The 26,425-nt window shown below is 35.1% G+C and overlaps 1 protein-coding gene across 1 annotated transcript; it reads left to right on the top strand.

Moving 5' to 3' along the window:
• The first annotated feature begins 268 nt into the window (after window positions 1-268).
• Window positions 269-25,736, top strand: LOC143239425 (serine/threonine-protein kinase SIK2-like). The gene is made up of 8 exons (XM_076480458.1): window positions 269-370; window positions 6,702-6,942; window positions 10,164-10,295; window positions 12,039-12,155; window positions 12,799-12,960; window positions 13,222-13,321; window positions 18,356-18,456; window positions 24,195-25,736. Exons 2-8 carry the CDS (start codon window positions 6,759-6,761, stop codon window positions 24,518-24,520), a joined length of 1,122 nt encoding a protein of 373 aa, XP_076336573.1. The 5' UTR covers window positions 269-370; window positions 6,702-6,758; the 3' UTR covers window positions 24,521-25,736.
• The last annotated feature ends 689 nt before the right edge of the window (window positions 25,737-26,425 follow it).

Genomic DNA, 26,425 nt, shown 5'->3' with positions numbered 1-26,425 from the left:
ACATACTGGAGGGCTTTTTTTAAAGACATATCTGGTGTTTTCATCCATGATTTTATACTTATTTGTTTCTGCAATCGGTTTTGGAATACTTTTTCTATAAGTATGTGGTGAAGTTCCGATTACATAATCATTCTTGCTAGATTTTAACAAAACAGTTCTTACTTCATTGTAATAGTAATGCCAAACATACGCTAGCGTTGTCAGTTAAAACTATTTTTGTCAAGTAGTTTTCAGAACTTCACACATTATTTTTTATTTATATCACAGGGCTGGGCGTGGTCTAGTTGTAATTAGCTTACCAGATAATTTCAGTGTAAAAGTGATAACAAATCCTGTTTTGTTCGATGAATCGAGCAGAAATATTTTAGCGGTGAGTTCTACTTTCTATAGTCAGTAATTCAAAACTAGTTAAGAGTTATATTTGAATCATTCTGAACAGGTCTGGTGGTTAGGGTACTCGACACGCAAACTGCAGGCCTAGGTTGCCGAATCCCCGTCACGACATATTCGCCTTTTTTCAGCCGCAGGAACGTTATGGCATGGTACTCAATCACCCTATTTGTTCGTAAAAGAGTAGTTCAAGAGTTAGCGGTTGGTGATGTTGACTGACTGCCTTTTGTCTAATCTATTACTGTTAAATTAGGGACGTTTAGCACAGTTAACCCTCGACTAGCTTTACGCGAAGTTCAAGATAACAAATAAATCTTTTTGAACTATTTTAAACCTAACTGCTTGGCCCTTGGCGCTCAGTAAAATAATATTCCTCGATATGGCAATGTGCAATAAATTTTTCATGGAATCATTTGTTATAATTTTAATTACATTAAAAGTTACATGAAGAATGCGATACTCAATTTCTTTCAAACAATAAGTTTATTTAACGAAATGACAATTTTATCGAATTAAAAATGAATAGTTATGCCTCGATTTCATGTGAAAACAAGATAATCACTTGAATAACGAGGAGGTGTTACCAGTGTGATTAATATTACATAAATTAAGTAAAACTACTGTTTAGAACAATTTAGAAGGACTACACACTCGAAAAAGTAAAATGCTCATAGAAGTTATTGGAGCAATATTGAAAGGAAACTTTCAGCAAACTGATAATTAAACTCCTTTCTGGAATTGTCTTTTAACACTTTTAGAAAAGAGAATCTTTCATTACTTGTTTCTAAAAAAAACGTTCTTTACACGTATGAAATTTTAATATTAAAACACAAATAGGATGTGAGAAAATCTATATTTCAGTGTTTTAAAAGACACTTTCAATGTATATAAATATAATAATACTCTCTACTGTCTGATGTATGTTCATGTAACTGAACAAATTATGAAGTTTTAATCTATATAAATATAGTAGTACTGTCATCTCTCTGTTGTATGTCCATGTAACTGAACGTATTATGAAATTTCAATCAATATAAATATAGTAGTACGGTATTCTCTCTGTTGTATGAAATTTTAATATATATAAATATAATAGTACTCTCTACTGTCTCATGTAACTACTTCGCAGGCTGTGGATGGAGCTTCACAAAAATTCGTATAGAGGTTAATGGGGGTTTACACGTATTTTCAGTTTGTTTTTGTTTTCTTATGGGTGTTTTTACCAGTACTTCATTTCCTATGGATAAATCATGGTCAAAGGTAGCATGGAGGTTTGTTGGATCCATGCGGATGGATAAATCATGGTCAAAGGTAGCATGGAGATTTGTTCGATCCATGCGGAGATACATGAAAATTTTCACATTTGTTGTTTTACAGTTTTTATGAGCGATTTTTACAATTACATATAAATGAAGCAACTTTTCCTGTCCTAAGATAACTTTTCATAAATCATAAATTCACATAACTTCCGTTCAGGGTGCGGTTACTCAAGCTAGTATTGAAATACACAAGTAAGATGAGGGAAAAAGCTTTATTTAAGTGTTTTAACAGATAGTTTGAAAGCGATAATAATACAAGTAGGATTTTAACTCCTTGTGGATCTATCTACGTTGTTATGGCTTATAGTTTAGGCCATTCGTGCCTAAACATATTACGATAAGTAGTGGAAGTTCAGGAAGAGATATGTGTATGCCTAAGATAAACAAATATCAAAAAATTTACCCCCCATGTTATGACATTGTTAACACTGTGCTATAGTTATGCACACACAAGTAACACTATAACCATGATAATTTAACAATATTTTAACTAAAATCAGAAACTGCTTAAAAGGAAAGCTTTAAAACCACGAAACGTTTTCTGGCTAGGATGTTAACGAAATAATGTATATTTGAAATATAATATATTTTATTGTTAAGGTTTAGTTTTGAGTAACTCACACTAGGGGTCCCCATTGGCGCAGCGGTACGTTTTCGGATTTAAAATACAATCCGGGTTTCGAAACTATAGTAGGTAGAGCACAGGTAGTCTATTGTATTGCATTGTGCTCAATTTCAAACAAACTAACACATTAAGGGGAACTCATATGTATCATTTGATGTTTGTACAACATATTTCAATGTTCAATAAATTAATGTTTTACGACAATGAATCAGGCCCGGCATGGCCAGGTGGGTTAAGGCGTTCGACTCGCATTCTGAGGGGAGCGGATTCGAATCCCCGTCACACCAAACATGTTTGCCATTTCAGCCGTGTGGGGCGTTATGATGTGACGGTCAATCCCACTATTCCTTGGTAAAAGAGTTGGCAGTGGGTGGTGTTAACTAGCTGCCTTCCCTATAGTCTTACACTGCTAAATTAGGGACGGCTAGCGCAGATAGCCCTCGAGCAGCTTTACGCGAAATTCAAAACAAACAAACAAATGACAATGAATTTATACTTCTGGTAAAAACAAAGAAAAGACTAGCTTAGTGGTGTGATTTTTTATTTTCTTATTCATCGTTCTCACAACGGTGACTCTACGAACTTACCACGCTAAAATCTGAGGTTCGATTCCCCACAGAAGCCACAGTAGAAAGCCTAATGTTTTAAGAAGTCTTAAGATATTGATCGGCATGTTCTCTCTAGTCCCAATTCTCGAAATTGTTTCATTTATAAGGTTCAAAATATTCATTATTGGGACATGATTCTCTACTTCTCAGCTTGTTGTGAAACATCGCATGCCTATACTTTAACATTTTATCATAAAGAAAAGAAAAAAAACTTTTAAAATAGTAAGTAAATGTATGAATGACTAATATCAATCGTTCACAACAATGTAAACAAGATGGTCGGGATGGCATTTGTACAGGCAAGAATTAACATATAGCAGTATATAGATAGATATATATTCAATCGTAGTTGAGTTTTATTATCCTGTTCCTGTCTGCTAACATTCTATTACACTGTGTGCCTGTGATATTCTTACTATCTTCTTTGTATTGTTTTGAATGAGTGATATTAGCCATCCTTACATTTACTTCCTTTTGTGAAAAAAATTATTTGTTTTTACTTAATGTAATGTTTCAATATACATAGGAAGGTTGTATTTAAAACCAAGTTATAAATACCATGAGGTTCTAACTATGATATTTATTGTTTGTTTAGTATTGGCTGATAATTCCTCTTTCACCCTATACTTGTATTTTTTGAACATCACGCTAACTTCAAGAAGTAATGTTACAATCGTTTACAGTAGAATTATGATTTTTTAAAGATTACTACTAATTATTAACAACACATAGAAAAGTGGATACTTTATTTGAAACCATATCACCTCAGTGTGATTGGTTGACACCATACTTTTGGTTTTTCAGTTATCATATAATAAAACCAAGAAGAAGAACGAAAAATTCAGACATTTTACTGTGATATTTACATACATTCACAGAACTTATGACTCAGTCATTATATAGATATTGTTGTAAAAAGATACATTGTATAGTATTATAAAATTCTGATGGCTTACTGAGGAGATATATAAAATACCATATCGATGAACAATCCAAGCCATACCTAGTTAGGATGTGCTACCGCCTGCCTGATATTATTTGAAACTCTTATAACCTGTTTTATGAAATATGGTGTGGCATAACTTCTTACATTATATATTTAAGTTAAAATTGTAGCACAGACGGCTGATGTAACACAAAATATACCTATATATACAACTTTCTAGTTCGTCCCAGGGCACTAACTTGTGTACTTGTTTCAGGTATTAGCGAGCAACAACACAGGAACTCCTTGCATCTCAGGACGGCTGGTATGGGTATTAACACTAACCAAAATAAAACAGAGAACAACGTTTCGACTTTCTTAGATCATCTTCAGGTTAACAAAGATGACCTGAGAGGGTCGAAACATTGTTCTCTGCTCAGTTTTGGTAAAGGTATTAAAGCCCATACCAGCCGTCCTGAGATACATTTTTACTTCAAGTGGGTTTCTCGTCATCACGAGGGACTATTTGCTCTTAGTCTTGAACTGATAGGCTAGATGGCAGCACCGACAGGCAGCTTTTGGCCATGCAGTTCTAAACTGCAAAGTACGTTTTTAATTTACAGATATTCTGTCGTATCTCGCCAATATTCTAAATTTCATTTTCGTTTATGATCTATTTAAATATGATTATTAAGGTTTAAAAAGTAATTCCATTTATGATAAAACCCATTACAAACATGGTTATGATGGTTTACGCCAGGCTTTTCTAAATCTGTTGATTGATTGGAATTAAGCACAAAGCTATACAGTGGGCTATCTATGCTCTGCCCACCACAGGTATCGAAACCGAGTTTCTAGCGGTGGACCAGTGGCAGGTGACATTGCATTTTGAAAGCGGTTTCAGGGATGGACATTAATAATCGTTGAAAACCGTGCTATTACGACTTTATCACTAATGTGTGTAAGAGAGAAAGATAGCCCCACCAAATCACAGTTTTAGCCCCCTATTCCCAATAAAGGGAATAACTTTAAACAAATTACTTAATTATATTTATGCAATTTTAAGCACAAAATATAAAATAAATAGTGTCTGCCTATCGCAGGTCACGAAACCTATTTCAAGAGTCAATTCTATAATGTTTTAGAAATCCTGTGTAAAGTATGGTTGATATAAGGGGTCGCATTATTCAAGAGCCTTCCAGTGGCTCAGCGGTAAAACTGAGGGCTCATAACGCACAAACTCTGGTTTGTATACCTGCAGTGGCTAGAGCGCAGATATTTCTTTGTATACTTTTTGCGCTTAACAACAATACTAGTGACTTGCGTATTTCATTCCCACGATTTTTATATCTTAATATAATACGCTAGCGCCACGTGTGATATGATCAACGCTTACATATTTGTCTTGCGGAAACTTCTCTACCATTCAACACTACAATGCCGCCATATGCAAATTTATATGTTAGCGATATAAACAATTTTTTTCCCTGGAGTAGTTTTCATAGTACAGCGAGATTATTAAATTATATGAAGCCAAAGGATATGTCAAAGAAGACAGACTTTAATGCTTTCCATGAGAGTAGAAAAAAATACTTACTTAGAACCATATGATTGCAACAAAACACCAGTCCAATCCAAGGAACTCACTCCCTTATACTGTAAATAATGCCTGTTGTTACGAAAGAGAATCTTTCAACCCAAAATACTTTTATACTGGAGCCGAGCTTACCTCCTGGTACCATAAGTAACATAATAAGAAATAATTTAGAATTTACCAAGACTCATAAGTCAAAACTTACAAAGTTTCAAGCCACATCTTTAGACAACAGCTATTGTCATATAAAAATAATCGAAGAAACTGAAATTACAGCATTCTCATTCGACCACTAACCTTTTAAGTTTTCTAGTGTAAATTCAATGGACGTTTGTGTTATTAGTTTGTTGAAAATGAGTCTTGAAATATTTGGCATTATTACCCAGTCAGTATTTGGAATTGTTTTAACAGGTGATCTAATGTAGTTGTTGTTGTTTTGAGAGCTAAGGAACTCATATTTTTGTCTTTCTAGAAATCGGTGTCTAAGGATAGTTGTTACAGCCAAATACTTACAAACCAGATCTAGTGTACAAGATAAAATACGCATCAGTTGATTGCCTGTTTTGAATTTCACGCAAAGATACACGAGGGCTATCTGCGCTAGTCGTCCTTAATTTAGCAGTATGAGACTAGAGGGAAGGTAACTAGCTGATCGTCAGCATCCATCGACAACTCTTGTGCTACTCTATTATTAACGAATAATGGGATTGATCTTCACATTATAACGTCTCCACGGCTGAAAGGGCAGGCATGTTTGGTGTAATGGGGGATTCAAACCCACGACCCTCACATTACGAGTCAAGCGCTCTAACTACCTGGCCGTGCCGGGCCTGCCTCAGTTCAATGATTAATTGAAGCCCTTTGAAATTAAAAATATCGTTTAACGTTCTCGTTTGTTCACTGATTATAGTATTAGAATGGAAATGCTAACTGGGTGGCCTTTGTAAGTTATGAAAGTTTTAAGTCAACATTATCTTAAAAAAAAAAGTCATTTTTTTCCGTTTCTGATCGTTTCCAAAGGATTTCGTAAATGGAAGAAAAAGTCTCTATATATATATATGTGTGTGCATTTTAAATTGGATAGTTATTCGGGTATTAGGTTTACATTTTTCTTGTGTGTTTACGCCTTCTGATAAGTTAAACTACAGTTTATGTGAAATAGAAAGAGTTGTATGAGGAGATAAATCGTGATTTTTATATTTAAGAATCATGAAACTTATTTTTTGCTCGTCTTATCAAGATACAGGCCCTTGAAGCCATTGAAACACGGAATGCCTATTTCATCATATTTGAATACATGGATCGTGGAGACCTCCGAAATTATGTCAACAGTCAGAAGTTTCTAACGGAAATAGAAGCACGTCGGATTTTTCGGCAGCTGGTGGACGCCACAGACGCTTGTCACTGTCAGGGTGTATGCCACAGGGACATTAAATTAGACAACATCTTCGTAGATGAAAACGAAAACATCAAGCTTGGAGGTATACGCATGTGTTTTAAGATAAAACAACAAGTGGCGTATTTAGATAAGGGCTAGGCCCCAGGGCCCATACTCTTAATAGGGACCCATTGATAATCTCATTCTATGCTAAATTACATGGAATGTAGGGCCCACAAAAATGATTAGCCCCTGGAACCATATAACTTTAAATCCGCCACTGAAAACAACCAAACTTAGTTGAATAAGGTTATAAAGGCTTGTTTCGACGAAAGAAAATATGTTGTATGGGTCAGCCATATCATTACTTATTGGCCCGGCGTGGCCATGTGGTTAAGGCGCTCGACTCGTAACCCGAGAGGCGAGGTTTCGAATCCTCGTCACACCAAACATGCTTGCCCTTTCAGCCGTGTGGATGTTATAATGTGATAGTCAGTCCCACTATTCGTTGGTAAAAGAGTAGCCCAAGAGTTAGCGGTGGGTGATGATGACTAGCTGCCTTCCCTCTAGCCTTACACTTCTAAATTAGGGACGGCTAGCGCAGATAGCCCTTGTTTAGCTTTGCGCGAAATTGAAAAAACAAACAAACAAACACTACTTATTTTAGGCCTTAAAGTCGAGAAATAAACCATTAAACTTGCTAAGAATCAATAACAAAAATATTAAGCCTAAATCACCCTAAAGATTTTAGTGAAGCAAGTTTTATGTGTCACATTCTAATTAAATGATTAAAGTGGCTGTTCGTGAACGTATTGTTTATTCTTATAAAATAACGAGTCCTAAACTATTTATCTCAGACATAAAAAGGAAACAATAGCGAAAGGAGACTTATACATATCGTCACGTCGTTTTAATACAAAGTTAACCCCTCGCTCTCCCTTGTGCAGCACATATTAACACACCAGCCACCATTAGCCTTCTCAATTACAAAACCAAATATACTCCATCACTATACTCACACTAGTAATCCCAAACTGAAAGGCGCAGTGTTAATAATCGATTTCTAGAAACGACCATATGATCGTTCTGTACTGCATAAGTATTGTGATTGACAGGCATGTCGTATGACAACACTCGTTTTCGATAAATATATATGTTATGGAAGTTCATTGAGTTTATGAAGAAATACAAATTTTCGATTATGCATTTTGCGGTTTTTGTAGACAAAACTTTAACCAAATTAGACATAAATATTTCTTGGGTCCTTGCGGAGATACATGCAAACTTGCAGTTTCACGTTTTCTGTTTTGCAGTTATAAGCGTGTTTGTGTTTTTACAATTACATATAAAAAAAGTAACTTTATATGTCCTGAGATATTCTCTCGTTATTCATGAATTTACATAACTTCTATCCAGAGGAATAGTACTCCAGCTCGTCATTATAATATAATTCTATATCATTTTACACTCGTGTTAGAGACTTCTATTATAACAATGTAGTTTCGTGAAATATTAATGATAGCTTTGTATATAATAGAATATACTAACAGATATCAACATTGTTATTTCTAACAGTATTGTTCTTAATGCAGCGTATACTTATTTAACATTAAAAAAAGGCTATAGCATCCAGTAGTGTATGTTAAACATTACAGCGCCGGAGCCCTGCCATATATTTTCACCATAAGTACTTAACACTACTTACATTCGTAATAAAGTTAATAGGGATATATTACAGAGAGAAAACCTGCAACTCAGCTTTCTTTAAATTAAGCACCGAGGAGGAAACAACAATAATTGTGGATTAAAGGTACAAAATGCTTATTCTTCTTCAGTTTCAGGCCTAACAGCAGTAGTCTACAAACCATGTTACAACTTCGAGTTTGTTATCAAAATGAATAACTAAAACAAAAAAGCGACCTTCGTTATATATTATCTAAATAATGAGCCGTTTAAAAATGTTATACTGTAAATACACAATACAGTTGTAAAACATATTTTATTAAGTGTATTAATACCACATTCGCGTGTTTTAATAACTCCGTGACACATGGCAAAAAAGGTTTGTAGAAGTCGAACTGTGCCTGATGCCATCTCCTGAGCGAGAGTGACAGAGTATATGTGTTTGAAAGTCTATGATAACTCTACCAGTGGACTTGTTGGCTCACACGCAGCTATAATGTTGTCTGACATCCTGAGAGTTTGGTTATGAAAGACTTTTAATTTCGTTTGTGCAGTGAATAATTTATTTTAATACACAAACAAGGTGGATGCTGGCCAGGAAATAAGGATTAATTTTTATTCTCAAAATTGTATCTAAATAAATGCTTTATAAACATATTTTCTAAAATTTAATTATCATCTGGTAGCAATATAGTATGAGGAATGCCTATCCTATTTCTAGCATTTTACAAAAATAACAATTACGTATATTTGGTCATTCTCTTTAAGTATGGCTCGATTAACATTTTGATTTCTGTATATTTTTGTCATTTTCAAATGTTATTCTATATAAATTCTTATAGACTAAAGCAGCATACTCGTACTTGGTCAGCTGTATGGCCCTGCAAATCATTAATTGTAGTAGTATTGTTTTGAATTTCGTGTAAAGTTACTCAAGGGCTGTCTGCGCTAATTGTAGTCGTAAAGGAAGTGAATTTTATTATGAATTTCGGAGTATTTTATTTTGGACTGCCTTTCTGGTTTTATTAGCCTACTGAGCTGAAGAAACGTGCATTTATTTCGAGAATTTTGATAATCAAAATGCGGTGCGGGTAAAACATGAGGTTTATTATAAAATTATAACTGAGGGTTCCAATTGGACAAAATTTGGTAATGTTGCGTCAGTGTGCCAAATAAACATAATATTAATTTTAGCCAGTGCTTACGGTTTTTGTGTGCGAGCAATACATAACGTGAGGCGCATGTATACCCGATTCAATGTTATTAACGATTGCCATTGGAACTGATGGTGACGCATGACTCCTTTCCATAATATCCAATCACTTACAACAGTTCTCTTGATTCCTAGCTGCATTAGGCTATGCTCTCCACCCACATCTTTAGACCTGCCAGTGTAAAATGCAATTCAAACGTGATGTTAAACACATGTAATACAACTGTCATTCATACAAATTGAAAATAGTAGCATATTTCTCGTCTAATATATGATTTTTAAGGTGATTATTATTTTTATATTTTACTTATCGTTTAAAGACAACAAACCCACCCCTCCTGTAACATGGAGCAACGCTCAAGTTAGTATCCCACCTTCTTTTTACGAAATATGTGGACGGCCCCAAAGTTATATTTATTTTCTTTTAGACTTCGGATTTGCTGCGGTAGGAGGAGATCTTCATCGACTCCGCGAGCACCGTGGAAGTTATGTTTATACAGCACCAGAAGTACTGAACCAGCAGGAATATGACGGATTCCAGGCTGACATTTGGAGTCTGGGTATACTTTTACGTTTAATATTACTGCTACTGGATAAAGGAAATAGATTCATACATATTAGATTTTTTTTGCTTAACAGTTCTACAGAAATATAATAATATGTAATACAATATAATATAATAATATGTAATACAATATAATATAATAATATGTAATACAATATAATAATATGTAAAGACGAATTCCTTCAACTAAATTTTCTTTTTTCATTTTTGATTTTTCAAAATACCTAAACAACAGTAAAAATATTATTGTTATGAGTGTGTGTTTTCTTATAGCAAAACACAGCGGGTTATTTTAAAGACGAATTCCTTCAACTAAATTTTCTTTTTTCATTTTTGATTTTTCAAAATACCTAAACAACAGTAAAAATATTATTGTTATGAGTGTGTGTTTTCTTATAGCAAAACACAGCGGGTTATTTGCTGAGCCTATCGAGGGGAATCGAACCGCTGATGTTAGCGTTGGGAATCTGTAGACATACCGCTGTACTAGCGGGGGGACTTCGTGTTATGATAAGTTAATTGAGTTGCTAACAAACTCACCCACAAAGCGCACTATATGCAAAGGTCATTTGGTTTGAATTTCGCCCAAAGTTAGCCGTCCCTGATTTAGCAGTGTAAGACTAGAAGAAAGGCAGCTAATCAATACCACCCACCGCCAACTCTTGGGCAAATCTTTTTCCAACGAATAGTGAGACTGACAGTAACATTATAATACCTCACGACTGAAAGGGCGAGCAAGATTCATGGAACAAAGAGTCAAACCCAGGACTCTCAGATTGCGAGTCAAGCGCCTTAACCATCTGGCTATCCTGGACATTATGTGGAAAGTAGACAGATAAATAGGCAAATTGATAAGCAGATTAATAGCAGATAAACAAAGTCTTTTTCGTTAAAAATTCTTAAAAGCATTCTGATTAGAAATTAGAAACTCGTATATATAAAGAAATGGTAAAAATGCTATTTAATTTGTACTTCTTATTTGGTGCCATAAACAAAATTGACATGCCACCTAAAGTGAATCGATTCAATACAAATCAAAATCATCACTTCATAGATATTTTAAGCATCATTTTTTATGACAAACATTTCCATAATGTAACGTGACACTTACAAGACGTTACATTAACGTTATTTACTTTATAAGAAACCATTTAACTGTCCGTTTAATGCGGGATAATTAGTTTTATACGCTGTAGTTCTGAATGACGAATAGTAATTTTTAGAGCTTTTGAATACATCGCTCTTATCTTTGTCTATTCAACAGTGGGTGCGGAAGCTGTGTAAGTAACCAACAAATAAAAATGTGGTTATATACACAGCTTGTTGTGGCGTCTTTATTAAATATATGAGCCTCACCACCACAACGGCACAAGGACATGTTTATGGACTTACAAAACTAGAAATCAGGTTTCGATACATGTTAGGGATAGAGCACAGATAGCCATTCTAAGATCTATAAACGCTGGTTTCTCGCTATTATTAGATTAATAGTTGATCGAGAACACAAGTTAGCTGAAAAGTATTCATCAACTCTCTACACTTTGTTTCTGATTAGTAAATTTCTATGGTTCTCATGAAACAAAATTTTCTTGTTTCTTTCCATAGCCTTTCTTTGCTCAGCAGTAAACACGAGGACCGATGATGTTAAAAGTCAAGGTTTAGCAGTTTATTACGAAATTTCGTTCTAAAATAAAACATTCAATTAACATTTAATCCTTTTCAAAATGACATTTTTCAGGTGTTTGTCTGTACGCAATGGTCTGTGGGAGACTGCCTTTCACGACTCGACAGGACCCACAAGAATTTCTGGAAGCCGTTTCTCTGAAAGTTATATTTACCAAGAAAGTAACCAAAGGTGATATTTGACTCGTAGTTTGTGTTTTGTTTTTCGAGAATTTTGTCTGAAAATTGAAGTATAAACAAGCAAAATTTTATAGAAATGATAGAGAATTATTCAGTTAGATTGATGTGAATTCGTGGAAATAATAAAATATCAAATGATTTGGTTTGAATTTCGCGCAAAGCTACACGAGGACTATCTGCGCTGACCGTAACTAATTTAGTAGTGTAAGACTGGAGGGAAGGCAGCTAGTCATCACCACTCACCGTCAACTCTTGGGCTATTTTTCTTAGCAACGAATAGTGAGATTCACTGTCACATTATAATGTCCCCACGGCTGAGAGGATGAAAATGTCTGGTGTCACGGGACTTCGAACCCACCACCCTCAGGTTACAAATCGAGTGCCTTAACCACCTGGCCATGCCGGGCCCAAATATCGAATCTAGAAGTTAATTTGAAATACTTATAAACGATGACAATTTAACGAATCTTTTCAGTGTTGGATATTGAAATTAACCTAAATACTGCACAGCGAAACAAGACTTCACGAACTTTAATATCAAACTTATCTAAAAGTAGGAAACTTTTAACTCGAAATGTACGTTTTATCCTCTTTTTATTCAAGTTTACGAGAAAGTTAGTTATACATTTATACAGCTTGCCGTGATATTATTCGACGAATGCTAAATCCTGATCCCGAGAAGCGTCCCACACTTAAAGATATTCGACGTAGTAACTGGTTCAGCCAGCCGTTCAACTTACCTACAACGGACAGACTGTCATTGAAGCCATTCCGCCAGTTTACGCCCCCTATTATAGGCAAGTCATAAAATGAGTAGTGGTAATGGAGACCAGTAAACATATCTGGGTAAAACATTCTGATTTACATTAATCTGTCGATTTATTACTAGATTCCTTAGTTTTTTGTTTTACGTTAATATTTTGTTATTGTTGGCACGAACGTACCATATAGTTACATATCTTAATATTTCGCTACTGTTTTTGTTGTTGGCGATGCGTCCGTTTGGTTTCATCTCTTAAGGTTTATACTAATATTTTGTTATTATTTTGTTGATTAAGGTGCAGAGCATGGCTACTTCCAGGACCAGAAATACCATCGCGAACCAAGCCTGAATTATGTCACTTCTTTTCTCACTTACGTAGCCAAACAGGCTCGGAGGTCAGTGTAGTAGTGCTTGAAAGTTTAAGTCGTGCCTGCTTTTATTTTTATTATTAAAAAGTATTCACAAGAAATTCATTCTCTACGAGATAAAACTACATGTACTTACCAGCACTTTGGTGGCTACTAGTTTTAGTTTTGTTTTTACCTTAATCTTTAGTTGCGATCTTAATAGGTCTAGTATAAGGCTCCTCTGACCCTTAATCTGTCCCTGCAGTTAACCATTGACCGAAACGATGAGATAAACAATTGCACTCGTTCATCAGACCTTTTATTAATAATACAATAAATCGCCTTTGTTAAAATACTAGTTCGCGTAGTTCTTTTATCGCCACCTGGCGGAAAATCAATTGGAATTCTTGAATCTCAGCATACTGCTTAGTCATCAAAAGGGTTATAAATAATGATAATTGTCACTGAGAAAATAGAAGAGGTGCATGTGTTTATATGTTAACTAATAAATATAAGGGTGTATGTATATGTCAACTAATAAACAGAAGGGGTGTATGTATTTATATGTCAACTAATAAACAGAAGGGGTGTATGTATTTATATGTTAACTAATAAATAAAAGGGGTGTATGTATACGTCAACTAATAAATATAAAAGGTATATTTATAAATCAACTAATGAACAGAAGGGGTGTATGTATTTATGTGTTAACTAATAAATAAAAGGGGTGTATGTATACGTCAACTGAAAATATAAGAGGTATATTTATATGTTAACTAATAAATAGAAGGGGTGTGTGTATATGTCAACTTATAAATATAAGTTATATTTGTATGCCAACTGACAAACAGAAGTGTATGTATATGTCAAAGTAGTTGATAAGTGGTTTTAACGATTGTATTAGACCAGAATAAAAAAATTCTCAGAAAGTGAATTGAAACTATTTAGCGTGTTTAAACAGGGAACATATCAGTTTATAATAGTTCAGAAAAGGAACATTTCAATTCGTTCCTAGGACTAAAAAAGACACGTAAGCGAGTTTGTGCTTAATAATGTACTGGATGCATTTACCTTGAATGCTCATAGGAGAAATTGAATTAAACTTGAAATATTTTTACCTTAAAACCTGCAATTTTTGCAAAGTATAAGCTAGTTTTTTTCTCATAATTGCAGAAAACTATATTCCAACAAAAGAAGACAAAAAAACTTTCGACATTTTGAACATTTGTACACTATCGTAACTTGCTGTAGTCCTACTTTATAAGTTACGTTAACTAACGTAAACAAGTTAACTTCTTTTATGTGTTTTTGACGTTTATTTTGGATTACGATGAAAAATTCACAGAAAGTTAACTGAAACTATTTAACATGTTTAAGAGAACATATCAGTTCATGATAGTTCAAAAAAGGACATCTCTTTCAAGGATCGAGACTTTGCTAACACTCAACTTTTTAACGTCTTTGTGATCTTACTGGACAATGATATAAAATATCATGAACTGTTATCAAAATAGCTAACTAACTCAACGACTAGTTCACTACCTATCTCGAAAACAAGTAAACTCCGTTAATTATAACGATGATAGTGCCACCTTTTGAAAGTCAGTCGTACTGAAAATTAACTTTCTATATTACAAATCTATATTCCTGTAAGACATGTCACTGCATTCGAGTTAAAAAACGTCAAAATAAAAACGATGAGTAACAAATCAGCATTGGCATAACTATTTGGTTTATGGTTTCCACCATATTTTGATTGTTTTTTCCCTATGTATCTTAAATGATGGAAACTTTCTTGTTTTTGTTTTAGAACAGAGCTACACAGAAGGTTATCTACGTTCTGTTCACACGGGTTCACTGTTCGTTAACCTTTCCTTCCCAAATTACACTCCCCATTTTGAGACCGTGCTCATATTACAAGAGTGACGCTCAATCCACACTATTATATCTGATAAAAGTAACCAAAAAGTTGGCGATGGTAATGTTGACCGGCCCAAAATTAGGGATAGCTAGCGCAGATAGCTCTTATAGTAGCTTTTGTTTTGCTCATACCATAAAACAAACTTTGTATTCGAATGTTTCTAAATTTTTTATTCTGTGACCTTTCATTTTTAGTAAAAGGCATAAATAGGGTGTTTAAGTATGAAACACCAACAAAAACATTTTTACAGCATCACATTGTACAATTTAAAATCTATACCACAAACTTTCCCTTAAACATATTATTTTAATTTAAGCGAGGGCTGTCCATGTGAAAAGTTTATAATCACAAACTTATACTTGACACGATATTTGTGGTCAAGACATACTATACTATACAAAACTATTTATAACATTATAATATTTATAACCTTAGAAAGCAATAGGATAAGGAAGTTACGTAACTCGTTAATATCTTGTATACAATTGAAAGGTTTATTGGAGGGTTTGCTCTCCAATAGAGTAAACTAATGTATACATTAATTTAATTTTTAAAGCATTAAGTTTCAGATACTTCGTTGAACTTGTGCGAGAGATAAAAATAATTAATATAAAGTTTGTTTTACATATCTTTTTAAATATGGTATGAGGATCTGATTATTCTCTTGTAACTTTAGCTATGACAAAAAAGAAGAACAAAACTACTGTTACACGATAATATTAAATAACTCTAGTCGTTCATTCTTAAGCCAATCAGACTCCTGTTCAACTGTTTCGTGATCTGAAATGTAAATGAATGATTACATCATTACAATTTATAACACATCATTGTTCAATACGATCACAAAGATGTTAAATGTTGAGCTCAGAGTATTAGTAAAGTCTCGACCATTGAAAGTAATCTTTTCATGGTCAATTCAATACCTAAGGTCAGTTAATGAGAAGATGGTTAGGGCACTCGACTCGTAACCTGAGGGTTGTGGGTTCGAATCCCCATCACACGAAACATGCTCGCGCTTTCAGCCATGAGGACTTTATAATGTGGCGGTCAATCCTACTATTCTCTTGCCTTACACTGGTCAATTAGGGACAACTGTCCCAGATAGCCCTCGTGTAGCTTTGCGCGAAATTCAAAAACCAAACAAATCTAAGTCCATATCATATACGGTGAATGAGACTGAAATCACTGAACCTTACAGACCACTCCATTCTGTCACACACACACCCTTCTTCTTCAAAAGTTTTGTGGTATTCGCAGATGCTTTGATTATCACACAGGCCAAATAATGCGTTGTGTACCGCAATAAAGGAGGATAATGCAGAAAATATTATGTAATGTTGAAACTGAATTTTTAACGCGACTGAGACGAAGGAAAGAAGCTTTGTTTGTTTGTTTTTGAAATTCGCACAAAGCTACTCGAGAGCTATCTGTGCTAGCCGTCCCTAATTTAGTAGTGTAAGACTAGAGGGAAGGCAGCTAGTCATCACCACCCACCGCCAACTCTTGGGCTACTCTTTTACCAACGAAAAGTGAGATTGACCGTAACATTATAACGCCCTCACGGCTGGGAGGGCAAGCATGTTTAGCGCGACTCGGATGCAAACCCACGACCCTCAGATTACGAGCGCATGCCTTATCGCGCTCGGCCATGCCAGGCCGGAAAGAAGCTAAACGTTATACATAGCAAACTGTAAAGTTGTACAGCTCAGGAATGACGGACAATACATTATGTTCTCAGGCTGTCGAGAAATATAATGAGGAGAAATTCGGAAAGAAGACTGAGATAGTGTAACCACTACATACAAAACAATGTAGAGTTATCTTTCACAGAGAATATGCGCTAACCATTGCAAAAATAAGTAGTTTCCATAGATGACTTCAGTATAATAACACACGACGGTAAAACAGTATAGAACTCTCCCAAAAAGATGTAAATGATGAAATCGAAGTTAGTTTTGTTCCATATTTTCTAAATATGAACTTGTTGCTTAGCTGCAGAAAAGGCACGATAACCTGATAACATAGAAAGAAAGTTTGGTTTGTTTTGAATTTTGCGAAAATCTATAAAATGGTTATTTGTGCTAGCCGTCCCTAATTTAGCAGTTTAAGACTAGAGAGAAGGCAGCTAGTCATCAGCACTCACCGCAAACTCTTGAGCTACTCTTTTGCCAACGAATAGTGGGATTGACTGTTAAATTACAACGCCCCAAAACATTGGTGAAATGGGAATTCGAACCCGCGTCCTTCCTATTGCGAGTCGAGCGTCTTAACAATCTGGCCATGTTGGGCCAAATTGTTGTTTGTTGTTGTTTAGAATTAAACACAAACTAAACAATTGACTATCTGTGCTCTGCCCACCATGGGTATCGAAACTCTGGAGGCTAGAAGGAAAGAAAAAGCTGTACACGTTCATTGTTCACTGGGTGTATCCTTAACGTCCATTGCAAATTAACTGTTCTATTGTCTTATTGTGAAAGAAATTCACCTCGTTGGCTACCTTGTGAAACGTGTTTCTCGCCATCTGTACGTAGAACAATTTTCTGTTGCGGGTACTGACATGTAATTCAATCTCGAAGCAAGTACCTTATAACTGCAGCAATGTGAGGTCGAAAGATAGCTAATGTAGTATATGAGAACGTTCCTAGGCGAGGCACTCATCAGTATGGCTAGTTTGAAAATAGATCGATATTCTATCGACGTCGATATAGCATACAACATTTTGGGATCGTACAGCTTCCAATACTTTACTTTGCTATCCACGTGAATGAAATATTGACATATATATATATTAATGTTTAGCCTTTGTTCAGATTCGTTTTAAGAACAGAAGCAGAAGCAAGTGTCAGAACGCTGTAAACATAACTAATTTACATAAGAATTAACCGTTTTAGTTGTTTCAACTTAAGTTTTATTAATTAGTTTGTTTTCAAAATTTGTATGTTCCTAAGAGGATTTATGTAATAATGGTAGTTTGTTACATCTTTAAAATAGCTTTATTTTTAACAAAAGTTGCCCTAGCGAACTTTTCTGATCATAAAATTTATTTTATAACTTACAAATAGTTCACGAATTATTTTATCATAATCTTTTTTCAATCAGTTGAGCTGTTTCATAAATGTTTTATTCATCATTGTATTATTCTTTTTTCTTTTTTTGTCTAGTAAGATCCGCACTGACATTAAGTCTACCAAGCCTCTATCGGAAATTTATGGAATCAAAGGCCCAGTGTGTCAACGAATAGTCGAAAAACTAAAAGAAAAAGGTTAGCTTATGTGTTTTTTGTAAGATTCAGAATAAGCTTTTGTACAGTCATAGGAGATAATAGCTTTAAAATAGGAGAACACCCCCCCCCACATACACACATGCAGTACTTATTTTTTCGTAACTAGTAGGCAGGTTGCGCCATCTTTCCGTGATTACACTCTATCAAGGTACTCAATTTGCATAATACAAATATGCACGTTAAAAAATCAGTGACAAAAAGTTTTACTTTAAAAGATGATTTCTATTTACTTTCATTTGTTTCCCTACCCAATAAGCCTCAAAACGAGGTAATAAACCATCGCTAAGATATCAAACCAAAAAGTGACCAAATTATTAAATATTTCGATTTTCTTCTTGTTGTTTCAGTCGAGATAATTCTACTTTATCACTAATTTCATTGTAAACCTAAATATACTCTATGTGTTTCTGGACAGTGCAAGATGTCATCGCTCAGTTATAGTAGTTGCTTGTTTTTTTAATCGTAATTATAGGGTAAATGATGTTACCATTACCCCTTGAAATTAGCTTTTTTTATTACAGAACTAGAGTATTCCTTTAAAACGTTTTAGTGCAGGGTGGAACAGAAATTACCAGCTAATAAAAGATGAACATTGGATGACTGTAACATATAGAATATTCAATGTTTTGTACACTATATAATCATTATCTTTAGGGAGCTAACCTCTATATTAGATATGAAGTTAAGAAGTAAAAAAATCATTACACATTAAATTTTATTATACACATTCGTAGAATATGCTATCTCACATTCAGGGAGTAGCCCAAGAGTTGGCGGTGGGTGAAGATAACTAGCTGCCTTCCCTCTAGTCTTACACTGCTAAATTAGGTACGGCTAGCACAGATAACCATCGTGTTCAAAACAAACCAATTTCTGTATACGTTATTTCTAAAAATAATAATAATAACTACTTTAAACTAACAGTTCTCTTTTTTTTACATTTCATGAGTAATGTTGTATATGTACATCTAGAAAATAATATAATGTTTGTTCTTTTTTAGTGTTATGTGTTGTTATATTAACTAAAGTCTACCTTACTCATTAAGACTAATTCCAGTAAAACTGAATTTTGATGAACAATGTTATTATGATAATAAAGAAAGAAATGCCCATGTTTCTCAACCCTTATTTTTAAGTATATGTGTAATACATATTTTAAGTATTAATTAATTACTATCATCATTTTCATCACAAGGAGTAATGTCCTCTGGCAAGAGATTTTCATCTTCGTCTATTGCAGGGGTGTGCAACATTTTTCGTCGGTGGGCCATATAACCAACTTCATCAATCAAGCGGGGCCACTTAAAAAACAAGCTTATTCGTGTACATGCACAATAAATTAAAAAAAATTCTCAAAATGCAAGCAATAATATTTTATATTTTTGCATGAGTGATCATTTTAGTGCGACACTTGAAATTTAGAGTCCTTGCAGAGCTTGTCAATATCAGCTTTGACAGAAGTGGTTGCCACTCTTAACTGACTGGTCAAATGTTCATCAGTCAGCTGACTTCTACATTTGGTTTTGATGAGCTTCATTTTGGAGAAAAATTGCTCACAGCAGTAGGTGCTACCAAAAAGGGAGGCAATTCTTTGTGCATGACGGGACAAATTGGGAAACTTTTCACGTACACAGAGTTTGTAAAAGTCTAGCAAACTGTTTTCAGAGAATTTCCTTTTAGTGTCCATGTCAGCCTGCAGTTCAATGAGTTCCATTTGGCAATCATCAGGACTGTCTTCCACTGCCAAATCAAAAGGTTGAGCGAACAATTTCAATCTAATTTCAGTTTGTCTGAAATCTGGAAATCTGTTTGCAAACTCATCACGCAGCTTTTGTACACTGGTTCCATATTTGGTGCAATCCAGATTAGGAAATTCCAGTTTCCTGGTTGCAAGACATGTAAAATGGGTCAATATGGCTCTTCTCAACTGAACCTGGAAAAGTTCCAATTTCTTCTCAAAAGCACAAATATGCTCAAACAACTTATTCACAAGTTGACTTTTCCCTTGTAGTTTTAAGTTTAAATCAGACAGATGCTGTGTAATGTCTGTGAGGAATGCTAAGTCATTCAGCCAGTTCTCATTGCTCAAGAAGTCCACATTCTGACGTTTGCTCTCCATGAAGAACTTAATCTCCTCTCGCAGATTCCAGAATCTCTTCAAAGTAGCAGCTCTACTAAGCCAACGTACAGCAGAGAAGTACAAAACATCTGAATACTCACTGTCCAGCTCATCTAAAAAAGTTTTAAATTGTCGATGATTTAATCCTCGTGTTCGAATATAATTTACGCATTGGACGACATTTTTCATGACTTCTGCAAAATCCAGAACTTTGGTGCACAAGCTCTCTTGGTGAATAATGCAATGGCTTACAACTACGTCTTGTGCTCCAATTGCAGTTAGAAATTTCTTGGTGAATCCATTTGTCCTACCTGTCATGGAAGGAGCACCATCTGTTGTAACACCACATAATTTATAAGGATTCAGTTCAAACTTTTCTACAACCTTAAGCACTTGTTCACAAATATCCTGTCCTGTGGTTGTGGAGGAAAGGCTTGCCATATCTAAAAACTCTTCGAAAACATCAAAGCCTGCAGTAACAGCTCTGATGAAAATGACAAGTTGGGATGTGTCATTGATATCAGTGCTTTCATCCAAAGCCAGACTGAAAGCTTCACACGAATTCAATCTCTCTTTCAAAGTTTCTTTGATGTCCTCTGAAAGATCTTTTGTCCTGTGTGAGACAGTAAAGCTGGAAAGGCTAGTTTGCTCCACCAAATATTTTTTCTCTGGACATGCATATTCTGTGAATATTGTTAAACAATTTTAATAAATTCTCCATCACTGAAAGGCTTTCCTTTTCTGCCATACATTCACAAAGCTTAAAACTCAGTTTTGTCACCAGTTCTGAATTTTTCTTGAAAGTGGTAAAAACACCTTGTTGCTTTTCAATGGATGTTTTTAAATGTTCAATTTTGTCCTTTCGTGCGTGACCAACAATTTCATCAAACTGGGAGGAGTGCTTAGTTGCGTAATGTCGCTTAATATTGTACTCTTTCATGACTGCAATTGTAGTTTGACAGACGAGGCAGACAACACCTTGATTATGTGGGACAACAAGATATTTTGTGCACCATTCACTGTTGAATAACCTTCCCTCATCATCAATTTTTCGTTTCTTAACTGCTGACATTTTACTAGCCCTGAAATCAAAACAAAAATTATTCTCACGAAAATAGCAAAGTAGAAAAAACATAGAATTTATTTACACATGGAACCTCTTATGGACAGAAACACATGTTTCTAAATTGGCATCCCGATCATAGCCTTCCGGTACTTAAATTAATTGAGAATAGCAAAATACAGTGTGACCTCGCCTATTCGCGGTTCGCCATTCGCGGGTTATGCGCGAACTGCGTTTTGTAGGTCACAGAGACTGAAAGGGCTTTTCGAGGAGATTTCTGTTGTATTTACTCAATCAAGCCGTTTTATCAATTGTCGTCTTCACCAAACAAGATTGGACTGCTATTGGCTGACTGCCTCAGCTTCCCCAACAACGCAAACGGCAAAGCACAGCCCGGTAACGCATGGTACAATTTAGTGAAATACATAACAGTATGCAATATTGCTACATTATTACTGCATCAATGAGTATAAGTATCATTAGTGTTTGGGAAGCATTTCATATAGTATATAATCGCATAGATATACGTTTTAAAACTGCGTCCAATATTCGCGGTTTTTCGCTATTCGCGGGAGGGTAAAGAACGTAACCCCCGCGAATAACGAGATCACACTGTACATAGAATCAGATGCATCTGAAAGCAAAAATTTTAATAAATTCAGTAAAGTCACAACAATATGCTAAATAATAATCAATTTACCTTCAATCTCTTGTAGTAACTGTAAAAGGTAATAAAATTTTCACCAATAATGAATGACGGACAGCAGAGGTTAGGGAAAATTGTCGCCAGCGGGCGAAGGCGAGGTTCAGGACATGACGTTGAGTCGTAGACAATAGTGCTAGTGCACGTCACCTATTCATGCCCTAAGGAGGCCGACCAATCGAATTCGGCCTGCTCCTCTCTAGCAAAGATAATTTTAGAAGTTTGTCGAGTCGAAGCCTGGGAATCCCGTAGGATCGATGCTTTTAAAAATATTCCATTTGCGTTGGATTACAGATCAGGCCACATGGTTAGATTACAACAACTAGGGCCACACTAAATGGCTTGGCGGGCCGGGTTGTGGCCCGCGGGCCGCCTGTTGCACACCCCTGGTCTATTGCATCTTGAAAGATGGTGTTCTAGTGACAATGGTACTATAGGTCCTGCTCTCCATTGAGGCTTAATATTGTTATTGGTGACAGTCTTGCCATGTTCATTTGTTGATTTGGGAAGGTCAGGTAGAACAGTGTTTTGCCCTTTTCCAGATTGCCACCTAATAGTTTGATCTTTTGATATATTGGATCAAACATTGTTAGCTGGTAGGATGTTAGGCAAATCAGCATTACACGATGGGCTTATTTTGCCATTTTCATCACATTTACGTAAAAGTATTTGAAAACAAAAGCCATTCCCTTTAGTAGTGTGCACTTTATTAAATGTGTTAGAGGTAAACTCTTAAAAATATTAATCAGTCCAGGTGATACGTACGTCCCTTGATTCACCAACGCTGGCAAGAAAAGTCTGAAATTTAGGTCAGCTTTGTCAGTGCCTTTAAAAGCATTAGTACTGTCACGTCTGGTAAATGCTACAATCCCATCAAGGCTGTACAATGTTACTTTATATAATTCAGAGCAAGTTTGCACGTTGATTGGCTTTTTCTAGCATAAAAGAGAAAGTTCAGCCCTTCAAAGTGGCTGACGAAGCATGGGGTAGTAACAAATATGTCTGTATCAGGACTCTTGACACACATGTACTGGTATTCTTTGTGTTTTGCACAATAATGGTACTAAATAACTTTTCCATCATTTTCTTTTTACGTTTTGGATTTCACTTCTACTTCAGATGACATCCGAGGCCCCTTCAGTCAATAAATATCATTTTTCTGTTGTGCAGTCACATAGCAAAATAATTTTCACTTCAAAGAATATTAAGAACGTTAATGAACTGCATTTTTTACATTATATGAGTAGAGCTTTCAGGTTGAGTCAGCCTTTAAAATGTTGTTTCAGAATCCCTTGTATCAGACAGGTAAGTAAAGGATTCTGCCTCAGAACCATAAAAACGGGAAGGTCAGCACACTGCAAGTATTTTTTATAATTTTAAATGTTTTTGTTTTCAATGATACTTGATACCACCCCCCGACAACCCCATACACACACACACATAAATGTAGAGGGGTGAGTTACTTTTATGCGAGAAGGACACGTTTTGTAATTACGCCACTATATGTAAGTATAATAAAAAGCAAATTTCGTATGAAATACTGTTTACTTTTTAGTGGGATGAGAGAGGCTGTTTATTGGAGCCCAGTAATAGTATTTGCTCTATTTTATCTATAAAATAAATGAAAGATGATTTTGGTTTTTAAAAAAATGTGAACCTCCTAACGCTTTCCAAGGGATACATTCCTCCCAACCCCCTTTCTCTCACAACCACTCACTGATTTTGTAACACTTTGTGGTCCTAAATGTATGTATTATATAAAGCATATAATTTTAAGTTATACCTTTGGTTTCATATGTTTCTATTTCATTTTTTTTTTCTTTTATATTTAGAAGCTGCCAAAAGTAAGCGTCGATCACTGCTTTCCCTACCTACTGAAGAAATAGACAATTCCGTTATTGAGAAACGAAGGGAAAATGTTGCCCGCGACCTGCGAGCCCTAAGATATAGTACTGGCGGCAGAATTGCTCAACTAGCAAGAAAAGAGCACAGGCGGCTAATGGCGCAGACGAAAATAAGAAACGAGTCACGGATTCAGAAAGGTTTCCGTTGGAAACTTTTAGTTTCCAAAATAAAACAAGAAAGGATAGAAAAATGGTGTCGTCTATGTGTTCTACTACTAGCACAAGCGGAAGCCGTCAAGGAAAACAAAAGTTAACCTGTTGTTTGAATTTTCTATTTTAACACGGATTTCCGTTTTTCTTTTTATAAAAGAAATTTCAATCAAAGTAATAAAACTCAACCTATTTATATTTTTATTTAAACAATACAACTGGAAAAATCAAGTGAAATGAAATACTTTCGGTTTGTTAGTCGCACTTTGTACTTAATTAAAAGATCTCACCTACAGACAGGTGAACATGCAACTATTAGTCCATTAGTTGGTTTGTACAAGTTACAACAACAAAACTTAATAAAAAATTTTAGAGGAAGGACGATTACTCATTTATCTACTAAAAGATCTTAAGTGGTTAATTCTCTCTGTGTTGATGAGAACCAAGTTAATAGCATTTGTAATCGATTGACGAATGGAATCTCCTTTCAACATCATTGTATGCGAGCTTTATGAATTAGGTTATTTCAAGATCATCTTATGTGAGAGCTTTGGAAAAGCTTAGCCTTCCCACACGTGTTTGATTTATTGTGAATTTCGCCAAAAAGTACATAAAAGCTACTTACAGTAACCATTCCTAATTTAACAGTGATAAACTAGAGGAAATGCAGCCACTCAACCTACTCCCAACTCTTAGGATACTCTTTTATTAACGAATAGTGAGATTGACCGTCACATTATAACGCTCTACGACTGAAAGACGAGATATGTTTGGTGTGATGGGAATTCGAACTCGCAACATGCAGATTGCAAGTGGAGCACCTTAACTACTAGACTATGCCTGGTTCTCCTCCAGTGAGTGAAGATAATTAACCTCTGACCACCCGAGGAGTAACCCCCTTGAACACCTGTCGCGGACAAACAAACAGTCTTTTTATGTAAAAGGTTCCTTACAGAATATCGTTTCTATTAACTCTAAAATACTATACAGAGCAGTCACAGAATAGACTACCCAAGCAAGAGGCTCAAGCGTTATCTATTTTTTATTCTCGTAATCCTTTTGTGTCCCTTCTTTCGTTATTTAATGTGAGCTTAAATGATTAGGCGATATTACAGTCTGTGGTTAAAATTATATTAAAAGATTTGATAAACATGTATAAACATGTAGAAAATGCGCTATATTGAGAAATATGATTTTTGAAAAATGCTGTAATTTGTACTACGCGGTATGGATGACAAATATTGCCTGTTTCTTGTTAATTGTATTCTACTTATGTGTGAAAAAAAGTAAAATTAAGTTATATTTATTTCCCATGCACATATGGATTTGCATCTTAGGTCAGAACTTGTAAGCTCACACTGATAGACAATCAACACTGATGTTTCACAATCCCAAATAAGCGGTTATATAATTTTATTTCTAGTTTGTGTAATTTCTTATGGGAAAGCCACATCGGGCTATCTGCTGTGACCACTGAGGGAAATGGAACTCCTTATTTTAGCATTGAAAATCCATAGACGTACCGCTGTCCCAGCGGGGGACTTAGTTCTAGTTGAAAACGAGCGTTATAAACTGAAGAAAATATCGTAAATTTCATTGAAAATATCTTATTTTACAGTGTTAAATATACTGTTAACAGAGTACAGAGAAGCATTATTGATGCATTTATTTTTTACATTTGGGACTAAAAAGCCAAGCCATCAAAACGGGTGTTATGGAATGGAAAACAGGTTATTGCAAGACGTTAAAGTGAAGTAAGAGGCGATCCACAGTCAAGAAAAAAAAAACCCATTCAGTATGACGTAGAATGTAACTTAAATTTATTTCATAAGCACTTGCTTTTAAATAGTTTTCGTTTTCGACTGTACATTACATTCAAAAAACATTGTGTAAATGCACTTGTGTAAATGTCTGTGTATAAATATATATAACTGTCAAACAAAACTTTGAGAAATAAGGGTTAATTGCATAGCATGCTTTGATTGGTTTTCCTTGGATGCCAGTCTTGA

The sequence above is a fragment of the Tachypleus tridentatus genome, chromosome 13 (assembly GCF_004210375.1).
Source record: "Tachypleus tridentatus isolate NWPU-2018 chromosome 13, ASM421037v1, whole genome shotgun sequence".
In the NCBI taxonomy this organism is placed as follows: Eukaryota; Metazoa; Arthropoda; class Merostomata; order Xiphosura; family Limulidae; genus Tachypleus; species Tachypleus tridentatus.
This window is presented reverse-complemented; position numbering and strand designations above follow the sequence as displayed.

Excerpts from the sequence above, each read along its gene's own strand:
- LOC143239425 (XM_076480458.1), top strand. The coding sequence starts at position 6,759 with ATGGATCGTGGAGACCTCCGAAATTATGTCAACAGTCAGAAGTTTCTA. Across the intron at positions 12,156-12,798 it reads TACCAAGAAAGTAACCAAAG|CTTGCCGTGATATTATTCGA; the intron begins GTGATATTTGAC and ends ACATTTATACAG. Across the intron at positions 18,457-24,194 it reads CGAAAAACTAAAAGAAAAAG|AAGCTGCCAAAAGTAAGCGT; the intron begins GTTAGCTTATGT and ends TTTTATATTTAG.